Below are 15,720 nucleotides of genomic sequence, written 5' to 3' on the forward strand. Positions count from 1 at the left end.
ACACCAAAAACTGTGGTTTGTACAAATACACACCACAGATTTACAAAAACACACTACAAATACATCTCTCTCTCTCTCTCTCTCTCTCTCTCTCTCTCTCTCTCTCTCTCTCTCTCTCTCTCTCTCTCTCTCTCTCTCTCTCTCTCTCTCTCTCTCTCTCTCTCTCTCTCTCTCTCTCTCTCTCTCTCTCTCTCTCTCTCTCTCTCTCTCTCTCTCTCTCTCTCTCTCTCTCTCTCTCTCTCTCTCTCTCTCTCTCTCTCTCTCTCTCGCTCGCTAAGTACCACATGTTGAGTCTTACCTCCCTGATGTGATCGGCTACTCACCTGTTACTGCAGTTCAACTGAGGAGCTCCGGGTTCCAATACATGGTCCAACTCGGCGGATTTGAGTCCCAAAAGCGATGAGTGCTTTCTGCTCGAGTCGACTCGGGCACCAGGGTGGCCTCCTGTGACAGACAGGCGGAGCAGAGCAAACACATGAACACACACATCAGACGCTCCTCTCTGTAAACAGGGACGGACGGGAGGGGGATGCAAATGACTCCGGTCCAACTTCTCAGCCATACAAGGAGCTAGGACATCCTGGCTTTCAAAGCTTCCTGCTGCACTTATCGTACTGGAACAGCTGGTTCACTGAGCACTTCTCCGTCTGCCTCGTCCTCCCTATCTCTCAGCGCGTTGACCGGATGGGCTGCGGCGAGATACGGTCCCGACAAGGTCACCGGACCGGAGCGGCTGTGGTAACACGTCTGCTGTCAACAACACGTGGATCTGGTTTGATTGTCCGAATAGTGGACAGGTGAAGTCAGACCAACTGACTGACCTATTCCAGACGGCCCCCTGCTGCGTCCGGACGTTTCCAAAGACGCAGAACCCGCCGCCCGATGGTCGGCGCGAAATAACATCTCAAATACAGAATCGACTCATTACAGATCATCAGTATCAGTAATTGACTCCAGTTAATAATGCCTCCTGTGAACGTTAAACAGTTACGATCCACATTCAGGTCCAAAGCTCCACTGTCAATCCGCCACTAGGGGTCAGCAGAAGACGAGACGCGGAGTGAAGAGAGCGCAGTGAAGGTCTCCAGGTTCATGTCTGCTGAGGTGATGGAGCGATGCCAGGGGGGTGTGGGGGTGTGACTGGAACGGCAGCGTGTACTTTGCATGTGACTGGAACGGCTGCAATAAAAGGCAGTTATGATTGTTTATCGTAACCATAACCTTATCATAGCTATGACTTTAATTCAAAACCAACCTGCCTCAGCAGAATTTTATTTTAAGTTTCTTTGTAAAGTCTTGTACTTATACATCACATACCATACAGTGTTGAAAATAACGACCACATCCGCAGCATCATGTAATACATATTGATATTCATGACTTATTAGAATAAGTCACAGCAGTGGGGTGGCCCTGGCACCATGGGTTTATGTTTGGGTCCCCCACCAGAAACATTTTTTATGTTTTATTAAAAACAATAACAGGCAATAATAAATAACAATAAATAATAAGAAATTTATTCGCAGGCTTCTAAAATCAACAGATTGCGGTCGTCTTGATTTTATACTTTTGTCGTAGTATTGGTGAAGCATTGTTCGAGTCATGCGGTTTCTCTCTGCGTTCCTTTCCATTTCCACCAGATGGCGCTGCGTGACGCCTGAAGCTGCGTTCAGCTCCCCGCCTGTAGCGAGCGTTCCGACAAACGAGACCCAACTGCTCGCTGCTAGAAACACCACGTGGTAGTGATGCTGTACTGTATGCATACACATGAACCACATACATGAACAATAAATGTACAAACGAACCATAAACATTGAACATAAACATACACATTACATTTTATTGATTACATTTATTTCAGACATATCTATACAAAAAAAGTTTTTTATGATCCATGAATCATAAACATACACATGTACCATATATGTGTATGACCATAAACATACTTTACATGAACCATAAACATACACATAAGCCATGAACAACTTTCCTTTGGTGAAGGAAGTTTGGACTTTATACCAAACCCAAACCCTGCTGCATACTGAGGGTTCTGTCTGCGGTTGTGGAGCCAGGACTCAAGACAGACACAGCCTGCATGTGGGCGGCTGACAAACGAACAAGACCCTGCCTCCTGTCGCCTCCCCTGGAGGTCTGGAGGGGGGGGTGCTCTACCAGATGGGCCTATTGGATCATCTGGGACCGAGGAAGACGGCCAAGCACCGACCAATCACGGAAGAGAGTCGTGATGACCAACCTGCAGACGCCATGTTGACGTGGTTACATAACTGTATTTTTATTATGTTCTGCAATATATATATATATATATATATATATATATATATATATATATATATATATAAGGTACGATGATCAGAATCTGGAACACACCTGTCATCTGGAGATGGGAGAGTTAAAGACTTTATCTTACTGCAGTTAAACCAGACACCAGCCAAACACCATCTCTCGCTCCATCATCACTGGCCAGGACACGACTACATCAAACGTACATTTGGTGTCAATCTGGGGTACTGCTGTCAGAACAAAGATGACCAAGGGGAACAAAGCAAAGGTTTACAGGTTTTAGCATCCTCATCATCATCATCATCATCATCAGATAAGAACGAGGACTTTACTGTCTCAATTTAAATGATGAAGATGTGAGGTGGTTAGGGTTAGGGTTAGGATGTTTAGAGGAAGTGAGTACCCGCCTCTCCTGGTACCATTTAACGAAGAAAACAACGGTGCAGGTAGACCAGCATGAGGCGAGAGGGAGGAGCCAAGTGGACTCCGCCCTCTTCACCCTCTCATCAGATTGGACACCGAGAAGGATGTCATGTCACGCTTTGAACCACTATATGTTGGTTATATAAATATAAACATATATATATATATACACAGCATATAGTTGTGTATATATTAGAGCTGTCAAGCGATTAAAATATTTAATCGTGATTAATCGCATTAATGTCATAGTTAACTCACGATTAATCGCAAATTATTTTTCTATGCTAAATATCCCTTGATTTTTTTGTCCCATAATTCTTCTCATTTTAATTCTCTTATCAACATGGTGAAGTGCATCGGCTTGTCTTGTGCAAATTATTTTTTATTGATAACAACATTGGCATATACTGATCAAAACAGGACGATACAAAAAAAGAGCCTATAGTGCAATTAAACGACTGCTTTGAACAAATGTCATTTGAACATAGCAGTCAGGCTACTGCTTCTTTGTTTTGAGGCTTCTTTGTTTTTGTAAATATAATATTTGCGTTAATCGCGCGATAATTTTTTTAACGCCGTTAAAATTGGTTCGCGTTAACGCCGTTAATAACGCGTTTAACTGACAGCTCTAGTATATATATATATATATATATATGCCTATATACACAACTTATAGTTGTGCATGTCCTTGAATTATTGAGACCAATTTGTTGTGCAAGCATGCAACTTGAAATATCTTCCATTGCAGTGAAAGTCACATTATCCTAATGATCCCAAAATGGGACTCATCTACCTCCTACGGCTCTGAGGCAAGCTGAGCTTGTTGCAGAGCTCAGACCCCTCACCAGGTCAAACTCCATCATTAACCACCTCTCATACCAATGACCTAAACTAACCACTACGACAGCAGAGGCTGAGATCCAACAAGAGACCAGGAGATCAGGAGGGCGTCTCTGTGTTTGTGTCTGTTTGTGTATATGTTGTGTATGTGTGTGTGTCTGGCTGTCTGTGTGTGTAAGCAATAGGTCCACCTGAGGGTCTGGTGGTGTGGTGCCAGACACAATATACACCGCTGTATGTTTACGTGTGTGTGTGTGTGTGTGTGTGTGTGTGTGTGTGTGTGTGTGTGTGTGTGTGTGTGTGTGTGTGTGTGTGTGTGTGTGTGTGTGTGAACCTATGTTATGGTTGTTTTTGATAGCTGTAGGATCTAGGTCGCTCAAGGTCAATAGGTCACCTTCATTGCCTCCGGACCTGTGCAATTGATTTGGTTTTCTTCCTAACTTCATGTGTGGCCGCCTCCTGTCGGCCGCCTCCTGCTGGCCCTGGTTGGACTGGGAGAGAGGGCGGCCTGTACTGGTGTCCCAGTGGCTCCGTCCTCATGGAGCCTGTGATGGTGAACCAGCGCCTCGTTCTGCAGCTTTCTACGATCAGAGCTGATGGCGGCTCGCTTCCCGCTACTACTTTCAATTACCCCCTCTTTAATCTCCCAGCACCCCGGGGTATGTGTGTGGGTTTGTGTGTGTGTGTGTGTGTGTGTGTGTGTGTGTGTGTGTGTGTGTGTGTGTGTGTGTGTGTGTGTGTGCGTGCGCATGTTTTAGTGTGTGTCTTTGTGTGCGCGTGCGTGTTTGTGTGCGCATGTGTTAGTGTGTGTCTTTGTGTGCGTTTGCGTGTTTGTGTGTGTGTGTTGGTGTGCGCATTTGTGTGTGTGTGTCTTTGTGTGTGTGCGTGTGTGTTTGTGTTTGTGATTGTGTGTGTGTGTGTGCTTGTGTGAGTGTGTGTGTGTGTGCTTGTGTGAGTGTGTGGGCATGTGTGTGTGTGTGTTTGTATTTGTGTGTGTGTGCTTGTGTGAGTGTGTGGGCATGTGTGTGTGTGTTTGTGTTTGTGTGTGTGTGTGTGTGTGTGTGTGTGTGTGTGTGTGTGTGTGTGTGTGTGTGTGTGTGTGTGTGTGTGCTTGTGTGAGTGTGTGGGCATGTGCGTGTGTGTTTGAATCGGGGTGGGGCCCCTCTGCTTTCTCCACAATGATTTATTGCCCAAAAAAGACCAGAGAACTAATTAACAGAGTAATTAATTAATAGACATTTGCATATTTGCATTTGCAATTAGTGCAGTGAAGTGATGAGTCTGAGATGAGTTTGAGTCCTCAGATGTCGATGTGTTTGCTGGGCTGGAAAGACCAGCTGAGGCAATAGAGGACGTGTGTGTGTTTGCGTGTATGTGTGTGTGGTTGGTGTGTGTTTGTGTGTGTACGTGTGTGCGTGCGTGTGTGTATGTGTGTGCGTGTGTAGCCCCTGGTGGTGGTGAGATCCTGATGGTTGTGGATGTCTTCTCACTGGGAGAGGGATGTGGGATTAATGTGACCTCATCACGTCATTAAAAGCCCTAATTCTGCTTCCATCATTTGCATATTAATTTAAATGGGTTGCATATTAATTAGGCTACAATGCATGTTCATTAGCCTAATGGTATAATTATTTTTACTCCTATAACCTAAACAAATCTGGAAGGGTTATCGGGTGGTTACTGGGAGGTTCCAGGGTTACTGGGAGGGTTACTGGTTTGTTGGTCCCTCAAGGACATGCCGCTCGCTGGTGTGTCGATGGGAGAAGTTACCTGGTTTGGTGGCGGAATTCAGGGGAGAGAGAGACAGAGAGAGCGAGAGCGAGAGAGAGAGAGGGGGGGGGGGGGGGGAGGAGGACGTCAGCAGAAGGCGGTGCATGCGGTGCACCGAAAGGTGGCCGGTCTGTACGGCAAAGCCCGGCCCGCACACAGTGGCGTCTTTCCTCAGAGAACGGACGGAGGAAACGATACAGAGGAGAAAGATAATGAATTAAAAGAGTCAGCCAAGACAAGAGAGAGGAGGTGGTGCTGGCTGGGAGTGGGGAGGAGGTGGGGGTGGAGATGGTGGGGGTGGAGGAGGTGGGGGTGGAGGAGGTGGTGGTGCTGGGGATGGAGGAGGAACGCTGATGTCTCTCCAAGAGATGGTTTTCCTCTCAGTGTCGGCTGCTCTGGACGGATCTTCAGTGACTCCGGGACTTAAAGCGAGGTGAGCTCCGACCAATAGGAAGCTGATGCTTAATGCTTTGATCTCTGAGTGTGTTTTTGAGGATTATTAATAATTATGGACAAATACTCCGGGGAACCCGAAACATTAACGAACCAATCGGAGAGAATGCATCTCGTTTATAACCGCGCAATAACGTTTTAAAATTTGATCAGGCTGGCAGGATTTGTTTTAATAATCGCCTCATATAGTTGTTTTTATCGTGATTTATTATTTATTATTATTTATTTATTGTTATCATTAATGAATAGATTATTTATGAATTATTATTACATATATATATTTATTTTTTATTATTAAATATATTATTTTTTGTTTATTGTTATAAAACGGATTATTTGTTATTATAATTAAATAGATATACAATCATATATTATTTTATTTATTATCATCATCATCTATTTAATCAACTGTGTCTCCCGCTGACAGCGACATGTTGACCTCCGCTCTGGCCGAGAGGACCCTGGAGAGCACCCCAACCCGGGGGCCGGACAGCCCATTCCGCCCCTCTGGAGCGCACTGCAAGGTCAGCACCAAGTCCCAGCCCCGCGAGCCCGGGGGGAGACCGGAGTGGCTCGGCCACACGCCTGGCCCCGGGAGAGACCGGCAGCATGACCGGGTCCCAGACGGGGCGCGCGAGGCGGAGGAGGAGGAGGAGGAGGAGGAGGAGGAGGAGGAGCAGGAGGAGGAGGATGGCGGTCAGGAGGGGGACGGTCTCCCGCGCCGCAGGGGTCTTCGGAGGAGGAGGGTGACCCAGGCCCGATGGGACCGCGTGAGGCTGCGGCGCATTGAGGCCAACACGCGCGAGCGGAACCGCATGCACGGGCTGAACCATGCGCTGGACGCGCTGCGCAGGGCGGTGCCGTGCCCCTCGAGGACCCAGAAGCTCTCCAAGATAGAGACGCTCCGCCTAGCCCGGAATTACATCTGGGCCCTGAGCGAGGTGCTGAGTGCTGGGAAGAGACCCGACCTGCTGGCCTTCGTCCAGACCCTGTGCAGAGGCCTCTCCCAGCCCACCGCCAGCCTGGTGGCCGGCTGCCTGCAGCTCAGCGCCCGGCCCTCTGGCCCCGAGCCCCGCGTGGAGGCCGCCTTCCCCGGGCGCGCTACGTTCGATACCGTCTATACGCCCTACCGCTTTCGCCATGATGCTGGCACGGGGCCCTGCGCCTCCGGCGGTCATGAGGGTGGCAGCGGCGTCAGCAGCGCGGAAGGAGGTGGCAGGCCGTTCCCTGCGTACTCCGCATTCTGCGGGCTGGCGGCGACCTACCAGCCTTTCTACGAGAGAGCGTCCCCCGAGTGCTCGAGTCCGACGTGCGACGGCGGCGCGCTCAGCCCCCCACTCCACTACCACGGGATATTCTCCCTGAAGCACGAGGGGCCCTCGGAACCGGAGGGGCACTCGGACCCGGACGGGACGCGCTGCCGCTTCGGGACGTGCCGCCGCTTCGGGACGTGCCGTTGCGCAGCGGCTTCTGGCGGTGCAGCTCTGCGCCGCTGCGCCGCAGCGGACGCCCACGTCCCGTACGACGTCCAGCTCCGAGAACAGTTCCTCACGGCGCAGGACCAGTTGAACATCGTGCAGGACCAGTTCTACACCGCCTTTCAACAGTAGCGAACCGCCGTGGAGCGGTAACACTTATCTTAAGAGGGAGGACAGAACTCCCCTCAGACGGGGCGGCCCGGCTCCCGTCTGGACGGGGCGGCCCGGCTCCCGTCTGGACGGGGCGGCCCGGCTCCCGTCTGGACGGGGGACCAAGTCTGGACCTCAGGACCTCAGGGTCTGGACGTCTGGACTTCAGGGTCTGGGCCAGGGTCTGGACCTGGACCAAGAGGTTGTTATTTAGCTGATCGTTAATCAGTCTCCATCTGATCTCAGAAGCCTTGAGGTTAATGAGCTCACAGTGTTTGGTTTTCCTGCATTTTGGGAATCCTGCATTCTGAAAGAGAGGTCACTGGTATAATCTGAGTGATGCCTGACACACACACACACACACACACACACACACACACACACACACACACACACACACACACACACACACACACACACACACACACACACACACACACACACACCAAGCTATTGTTTGTTGTTTTAGAGAGTCAGTATAAATAAAGAATAAATAAGATAAACTATGCAATTTCTGTGACGAAAAATCATGGGCAGAGATGGAATGTTATATGTTATGATGCTCTCCGTAATGGGATTTTGTTTCATTTAATCATTTATTCCCTTGAATTTGAGCGACCAGTGTACAGAAATACTAGACGAATGGTTCAGTAATAAAGATGTTAGGTTTTAAAATACTTATGTCATTTTAAAGCTGGGACTCAGCAGCAGTTTGATGTGCCAAGTTTATTATCGTCCGTCTGATTTATTCTGATGATGGAATGATAAAAAAACAATACATTTGCCCCCTCTGTATTTACAAAATAGGGGGTAACGATTTATGAATGTTCTGCTGGGACTGGACTGATAGGAGGGGCTGTCATTAAAGGCTTATTGAAGTCTCCAGGAAGGAGTTTCTAAAGAATAAACCTAGTGTAAAGAAAGACACTGCCTGATGTTACCTGTATCCTATGGTCTGTATTGATGTCACGTGCATTTTATTTGCGGAAATCGTAAATAAAAAAACATGAATCAAATACTTTATCTTTATTAAATAAGTTGGTATTTATCAACGACAGAGCTCCACACGTCCAAACACACCGCCCAGACAGCTCCACACACACACACCGTCCAGACAGAGCTCCACACACACCACCCAGACAGAGCTCCACACACACCCCAGACAAAGATCCACACATATATATATGTATATATATGTCTTAAAAAAAATAATATATCCATACATTTATATATGTGAGTGGGTGTTTGTGTGTGGACCAGAAGACACACACACACACGCACACACGCACACACACACACACACACACACACAAACACACACACACACACACACCTCCCTCTGTCTCGCTATATCTCTTTCTCTCTGTCTCACTCTCTATCCCTCTCTCTCTCTATCCCTCCCTCTCCTTCTCGTTCTGTCTCTCTGTCTCTCTGTCTCTCTCTCTCTCTATCCCTCCATCTCCTTCTCCTTCTCTCTCTCTCTCTCTCTCTCTCTCTCTCTCTCTCTCTCTCTCTCTCTCTCTCTCTCTCTCTCTCTCTCTCTCTCTCTCTCTCTCTCTCTCTCTCTCTCTCTCTCTCTCTCTCTCTCTCTCTCTCTCTCTCTCTCTCTCTCTCTCTCTCTCTCTCTCTCTCCTACTCCCACCAGACCAGCAGTCTGTGGGGCAGATGGTGTGGGGTGCAGGATGTTCCCTGTTAGATCCTCTAATCTCTGTTTGGATGAGGGTGGACGGGGTTTAGAGAGAGATTTCAGCAGGAGCTTCAGAGGAGATCCTCACAGACGTCTGGTCAGGACTCAGCTCATGAAGCCAACACAATCATTTGAATATTGGATTGGCATCCCTTTGGCACGCCCCTCTACCCTGTCCGGTCCAAGAAGGACCCCCCAGGACCCCCCTTTAGTTGGTGGAAAACTCATAGATGAGCAGAATAAGCATGTGTGTTACATGTGTGTGTGTGTGTGTGTGTGTGTGTGTGTGTGTGTGTTTTTCTGTGTGACTATAAGTGTGACTGTTTGTCCTTGTGTGTCTGTCCGTCTATGTGTTTGTGTGTGTGTGTGTGTGTGTGTGTGTGTGTGTGTGTGTGTGTGTGTGTGTGTGTGTGTGTGTGTGTGCACTTGCATCCTGTGCAGTAACAACAAAACTATATTGAGATGTAACTTAATAAATAAATGAAAATATTAAATATTATTCATCTTATTTAATTCTTACTTCAGTATAATAATTTTAGTTTCCAATGTTCATGTTTTAAAAATCATGTAGGCTAGAACTGTTTTAGAATTATGATCATAAAATGCAGCTAATATAACCAAACAGTTTTCCAGAAGCATCAAGCTGCCTTCATAACATGTAATAAGTTCCTTCAGAGCTTTCCACCAGTTTTCCACCATCCAACATATCTTAAAGTTCTCCACCATACAACCATATCTTAGAGCTTTCCACCATATTACCATATCTTAAAGTTTTCCGCCATGCAACCATATCTTAGCTTTTCACCATATTACCATATTTTAAAGTTTTCCACAATACAACCATATCTTAAAGTTTTCCACCATACAATAATATTTTTAAGTTTTCCTCCATGCAACCATATCTTAAAGTTTTCCACAGTGCAAACATATTTTAAAGTTCTCCACCACGCAACCATATCTTAAAGTTTTCACCATACGACAATATCTTAAAGTTTTACATATCTTAATCTCATCATGCGATGTCCGTAGCTCTAGAGTCTAAGATTACAGTGAAGGTCCACCTCATTCATCTCAGCTCGCCGTTAGTCTGAACAGGGAGCATTAAAAATGGAACAGGCTCTTTCTCTCCGGACAAATGACATGAAGTTAGTGTGGCCCTGACTGGGCTAATCAGGGCCACATTAGGAGCCCATTTGGAAGCCATGTCAAACGACCGGTCCATTTGTATCACCAGCTAATGTTAGCTCCCAAAACGGCTAATGAACTGGTAAGACTCCTTAAATACCATTCATTATGTTCTGCAGCCATTTAGCATCGAGTCGTATCCAACATTCACAGCCGAAGACTCCCTGGCAGAACTTTCCTTCTTTTACACACATACAACTACACATTTGATAACTTTTGCGAATAGTTACTTTACTTTGAGCCTTTGTACTTTGGGTCTTTCTTGTGGGGTGTGCCTTGCTTGGCAGGGTGTAGTTGTACCAATGGAAGGGTAAGAATAATGAAGTTATGGACCAAGGCCTTACCTTGTATGTGTCAAACACGAGTAAAGAAAACGCCCGTTCCCTTTCTGCCATAAAAGCCGTGATGTTGCATCAAAATTGGCTTTTCCACCAAAGCATAAATAAGTGGTAAATGTAAAAGGGAGATTAACTTAAATTCTGTTTCCTTTGTTGTTGCGTTTGAAACATGACATCTTTAGCAGTATTTCCTGCAGAACAGATGTTTGCAAGATGTATGAGGGTTTGATAATGTATCTTTAAACAATCATTTATTTTGCTTAAAGGTATAGTAGGCAATTTGGAGGAACCAGCAAGTAAGCTAGATTTGGAAAAGTGACTCATCTAAAAAATCCCTACAAAGAGTCCTGCACACATTCCTACACACAGTATACACAGGGACCTACAGAGTCCTACACACAGGGACCTACACACAGGGACCTACACACAGGGTCCTACACACAGTCCTACACACAGGGACCTACACACAGTCCTACACACAGGGACCTACAGTCATACACATAGTCCTACACACAGTACACACAGGGTCCTACACACAGGGTCCTGTCTCCTCTGTCCCAGTGAGGGTGAGGTGTCTTTCTGTCTGCTCTGTCCTCTGTGCCAGAGAGGGTGAGGTGTCTTTCTGTCTGCTCTGTCCTCTGTGCCAGAGAGGGTGAGGTGTCTTTCTGTCTGCTCTGTCCTCTGTGCCAGAGAGGGTGAGGTGTCTTTCTGTCTGCTCTGTCCTCTGTTCCAGTGAGGGTGAGGTGTCTTTCTGTCTGCTCTGTCCTCTGTGCCAGAGAGGGTGAGGTGTCTTTCTGTCTGCTCTGTCCTCTGTGCCAGAGAGGGTGAGGTGTCTTTCTGTCTGCTCTGTCCTCTGTGCCAGAGAGGGTGAGGTGTCTTTCTGTCTGCTCTGTCCTCTGTGCCAGAGAGGGTGAGGTGTCTTTCTGTCTGCTCTGTCCTCTGTGCCGGAGAGGGTGAGGTGTCTTTCTGTCTGCTCTGTCCTCTGTTCCAGTGAGGGCAGAGATGTAAATGAGTTCATATTACTGCCATGTTCATCCGATGGCGGCTGCAGCCACTTCCCCGCCCTGATGAATATGCATGTAAATTTGTTAATTAAGTTAATTATTCGGCTGAAAATTCATTTGTCTTGCCCTAAGATTCTCTCCTGCAATAGCTTTTCCCCGTTTCACTCATCAGTCACCATGCCATTCTAAAAGTCGCTCCCCTTAAAATAAAATAGAATATGAAGAACGAAAAGGTGGAATTGTGTGTTATGGTGTGTGTGTGTGTGAGGGCGTGTGTTAGGGTGTAAAGGTGTGTGTTAGAGTGTAAGTGTGTGTTAGGGTGTGTTTAAGGGTGTGTTCAGTGTGTGTTAGAGTGTGTGTTTGGGTGTTAATGTGTGTGTTAGGGTGTAAGGGTGAGTTTGGGTGCGTTTTAAAGTGTGTTAGTGTCTGAGGTTGTTTGTTGGGGTGTAAGGGTGGGTTGAGGAGTGTATTAATGTATGTGTTAGGTGTTTTATTAGGGTGTTGGGGAGTGTGCAAGTTAGTGTGTAATGGTGTTTTCAGTGTGGGGTGGGCTAATTTGTAGAAACAGTGTAGTGAATGAGACTCTTTGGTGTTTTCATGACATTCCAAACTCAGGCGTTCAGGGGTTGTGGTTTTGTTTTGGACGTGGTTGAGGAGATTGTTAAACAGAGCCACTGTGGTTCCCTGGGGTACAAGAACAACTTGTACATATGCCTACCAGTGTGGTGCTGCTAATGGCCTGTTTAAAGTCACAGGGTATCGACAATTGACACAAAAGACAGAGCTGTCCTCTTCAGGATACCATCTTTCTGATCTGTGTTCTGCGGATCCTAATCAAGAGAATAGCGCCATCTGCTGGGGTTTAGTGCCGATACACAAATCCCAGCCGAACACGTTTGGTAAATTCTGTCTGCTTGAAGAAAAAGAAAAAAAAAAGGCAAATGAGCATAACACTCGTATATTGCCATGCAGTAATAGATCGGGCAAATACGTGCAGTCATACATAAACACATAATGTAGGCATAAAACACAACCCGTGAACGAGTCACAATATCCCCAAGATGGACCTCAACAAGAAAATGGCTGCTGTAGAGCTTAATATCTATGCATGTACAAGTACACTAAGGTTATGAAATACCGTTTGCTCCGTGTTCTACATGCTCCATAGTATATCAGCAGCCCACAGAGATTATCAAAGGCAATGCCCCATATAACAAACCAAGAGTTAACATTTCAGTTTACAAATACTATTTTAGTCTCTCCATTCCCGGTTGTCTTAGTTTTCTCCGAACTGGACGTACCGCCCACATAAGGAGGATGTTCAGGCCCGCCTGACCACACATCCGTTCTGATCAGATCTCAGACGTCTGCCCATGTGATCTGATCAGAACGAACAACAGACATTAGGCTCTTCAGTCAAATTTTCTAATTAGAACAAGCAAAGATGCCGAGCTTTTCTCCGGACATATTTTATTGACTTGGTTGATTATAGTGCGGGTTGCGTCTGGCTACGTCTGTTCAGATCAATGCCATATCGCAGAGTATATAGAGTGAAGACACGCACATGTGGAGAAATGTTATGCTGGACATCCGACCGGCAGCCGCTGTCTGACCCAAAAAACAACCCTCTACCAACAACAACAATTCGCTCCGTCTCATTGACATGGAGAGACTACTAAAGTGGCCCAAGGCACCGAGCGGCCAGCGAGACGGCACCATCTCCTGCAGAGCGAGTGACAAAGGTCTGGAGACGCTGTGCATGTTAAAAACTTTATTGCTTCTTAGAATGTTACACGAGACATGTGGCTAATGGAGGTTGGGGGATCATGGGGGGTACAAAGGGGGGTAGGAGACGCCGCTCCTTGGCAGTGGCCGAGCCAGCATCTCCTCAGAAGCCGTGGACCTTCAGCTGGTCCTCACGCACGATTCCGATCTGGAGAGGAAGAGGACAACGCTGAGGATTAAGAACGAAGGAACGCCCCCCCGGATCAAAGATCATGTCTAGAGTCGGAGAGGGTTGAACTCACCTCCATCAGGAAGGTGCAGATGTTCTTCCTCTGGTCTCCCTGCAGCTGGATGACCTCGCCGTACTCTGGGTGCTCAATCACCGTCCCATTACAGGCGAACTTCTGCTCAACACAGACAGGAAAACAGACCAGAAACAGTTGAACTACCTTCCAGCTCTGATACGAAACTGCTGTTGTGACAGTGTAATAATCACCTGTGACAGTGAGAACTAGGGTTGTTCCGATACCATTATTGGAAATTCCTAAGATAGTTACTAAAATACAGTTTCGGCGAATACACGCCTATACCAACAAGTGACTAGCTAATTTCCTACACAAGCAAAGAAAAATAAACATGTGCCGTACTATGCTGCGTTAGTTAACGGTCTGAGGTGGAAAGACGAAATGGAACCTAATATCCGACATTAGTGCGTTCAGGCTTGCAAGTCGGAAAACATGGATGCACACACTTAACGACAAGAATAAAAATCTATGATTAAAAAGTATAAATGCAAATAATATAGTACTGTGTAATGATCTAAAAAAAAAGATTGTGTAGACTGCAAGTGTACCGACTATACATTGCTGTCAACATAAGAGAACCATTCAATAAGAACAAGTGCTATCAGTAGTTACAATGCTAGATGCTGCATTGGTATATACTCCAGAACCAGTCCACCAGCGCTATAATAGAACCCGTCCAGACCAGCGCTAACAGTTTGATAATAGTACCAATCCAGACCAGCAGTACCAGGGCTATAGTCACCTTCTTGAAGGCCTTCACCAGCTTCTTCTTGTCGTAGTCGATCCCGATCCCTTGCACCGTGGTCAGGGTCTTGCGTCCGTTGCGCTGTTGGATCCGGATGTGGATCTTGTCCTCGGTCCCTGAAGGGACTAGATCGTCCCCCTTGGTTGCATCAGCAAAGGGATCTGTCCAAGATAATGAGACGGAGGGAGGTTTAGACATATAATGAGTCCGCAGCTGGTTTAAACAAGACATACTGAGACTAGCTTCAGGTTTTAACAGATGATGATACGGTATCTTCAGGTTTAAACCGACCATTTTAAATAAATGTAATGTTAATAATGATGCGTTGTTAAGATGCAATTTTAATAATGATATATTATTAATACATGAAATGTAAACAGAGGCTATGCAATGTTATCAATGGTAATGCAACGTTAATAAATGTAATGGTGCTTTTAGAAACACGGTTGAGGAATAAAAAGGTTCGGGCTCGGCACCGGAAGTAGCAACATGCTAGTGCTAGCAGTGCTATCTGGCGGAAATACATGTTAGGGCTAGCAGTGTTATGTAGCGGAAATACATGCTATTGCTAGAAGTACTATGTAGCAGAGATACATGCTAGCGATAGCAGTTCTTTGTAGCGGAAATACATGCTAGTGCTAGCAGTGCTTTGTAACGCTAGTAAAAAAAAAAATGCTAGTGCTAACAGACTACGGGATTAGCCTTATGCTACTATACTTCGTACTACGGTCCCAAGTCTTTAAATGTGACGGACTTACCAAAGGATGTGAGATTCTGGATAGCGGACATACGATGTTAGGACGTGGACGTTATGGAGGGAAATACCGCGGCGGATCGAAGCCGTAAAGTGTGTATTTAAAGAGTTTCTGAAGACAATTGAACCCGTGAAGGAACAGCTAGCTCTTTCTCTGGCGGAGTGATCCGTAAGCAGTGTTCTGTACAGGACTTCCGGTCCCTGCACATTCAAAGTAAAAGTCACGGGAATCAAAACAATACTGCTCTCCGTTTCGTATATATTTTATATTGTAAGTATTTGTGGCTGATTAAATTAATATCTCTCTCTCTCTGTATCTATATATATATATATATATATATATATATATATATATATATATAAATAGAGAGATATATAAATAGAGATATTTATATCCATATCTATATCTATATCTATATAAATAGAGATATATATTTATATCCATATTTATATCTATATATCTATATAATTTTTATATTTATATCCAGGGCATTTTCTTGCTAAATGCGGACTGGGCTGTTGTATAGGGCCCCGAAAGACACGGCACCAACGCTTCTATTTC

General features: G+C 46.0%; 2 protein-coding genes across 2 annotated transcripts; one reads left to right on the plus strand and one right to left on the minus strand.

The window, feature by feature from the left end:
• The first annotated feature begins 5,624 nt into the window (after positions 1-5,624).
• On the plus strand, positions 5,625-8,431 carry LOC132452994 (neurogenic differentiation factor 6-A-like). The gene is made up of 2 exons (XM_060045855.1): positions 5,625-5,767; positions 6,215-8,431. Exons 1-2 carry the CDS (start codon positions 5,688-5,690, stop codon positions 7,395-7,397), a joined length of 1,263 nt encoding a protein of 420 aa, XP_059901838.1. The 5' UTR covers positions 5,625-5,687; the 3' UTR covers positions 7,398-8,431.
• Positions 8,432-13,385: 4,954 nt separating this feature from the next.
• eif1b (eukaryotic translation initiation factor 1B) lies at positions 13,386-15,363 on the minus strand. Its single transcript, XM_060044935.1, has 4 exons — positions 15,163-15,363; positions 14,402-14,565; positions 13,657-13,758; positions 13,386-13,562 (listed from the first exon to the last, which is right to left on the minus strand). The coding sequence occupies exons 1-4, from the start codon at positions 15,191-15,193 to the stop codon at positions 13,518-13,520; spliced, it is 342 nt and encodes a 113-aa protein (XP_059900918.1). The 5' UTR covers positions 15,194-15,363; the 3' UTR covers positions 13,386-13,517.
• Positions 15,364-15,720: the final 357 nt, after the last annotated feature.

Source organism: Gadus macrocephalus, chromosome 23, assembly GCF_031168955.1.
Source record: "Gadus macrocephalus chromosome 23, ASM3116895v1".
Taxonomy (NCBI): Eukaryota; Metazoa; Chordata; class Actinopteri; order Gadiformes; family Gadidae; genus Gadus; species Gadus macrocephalus.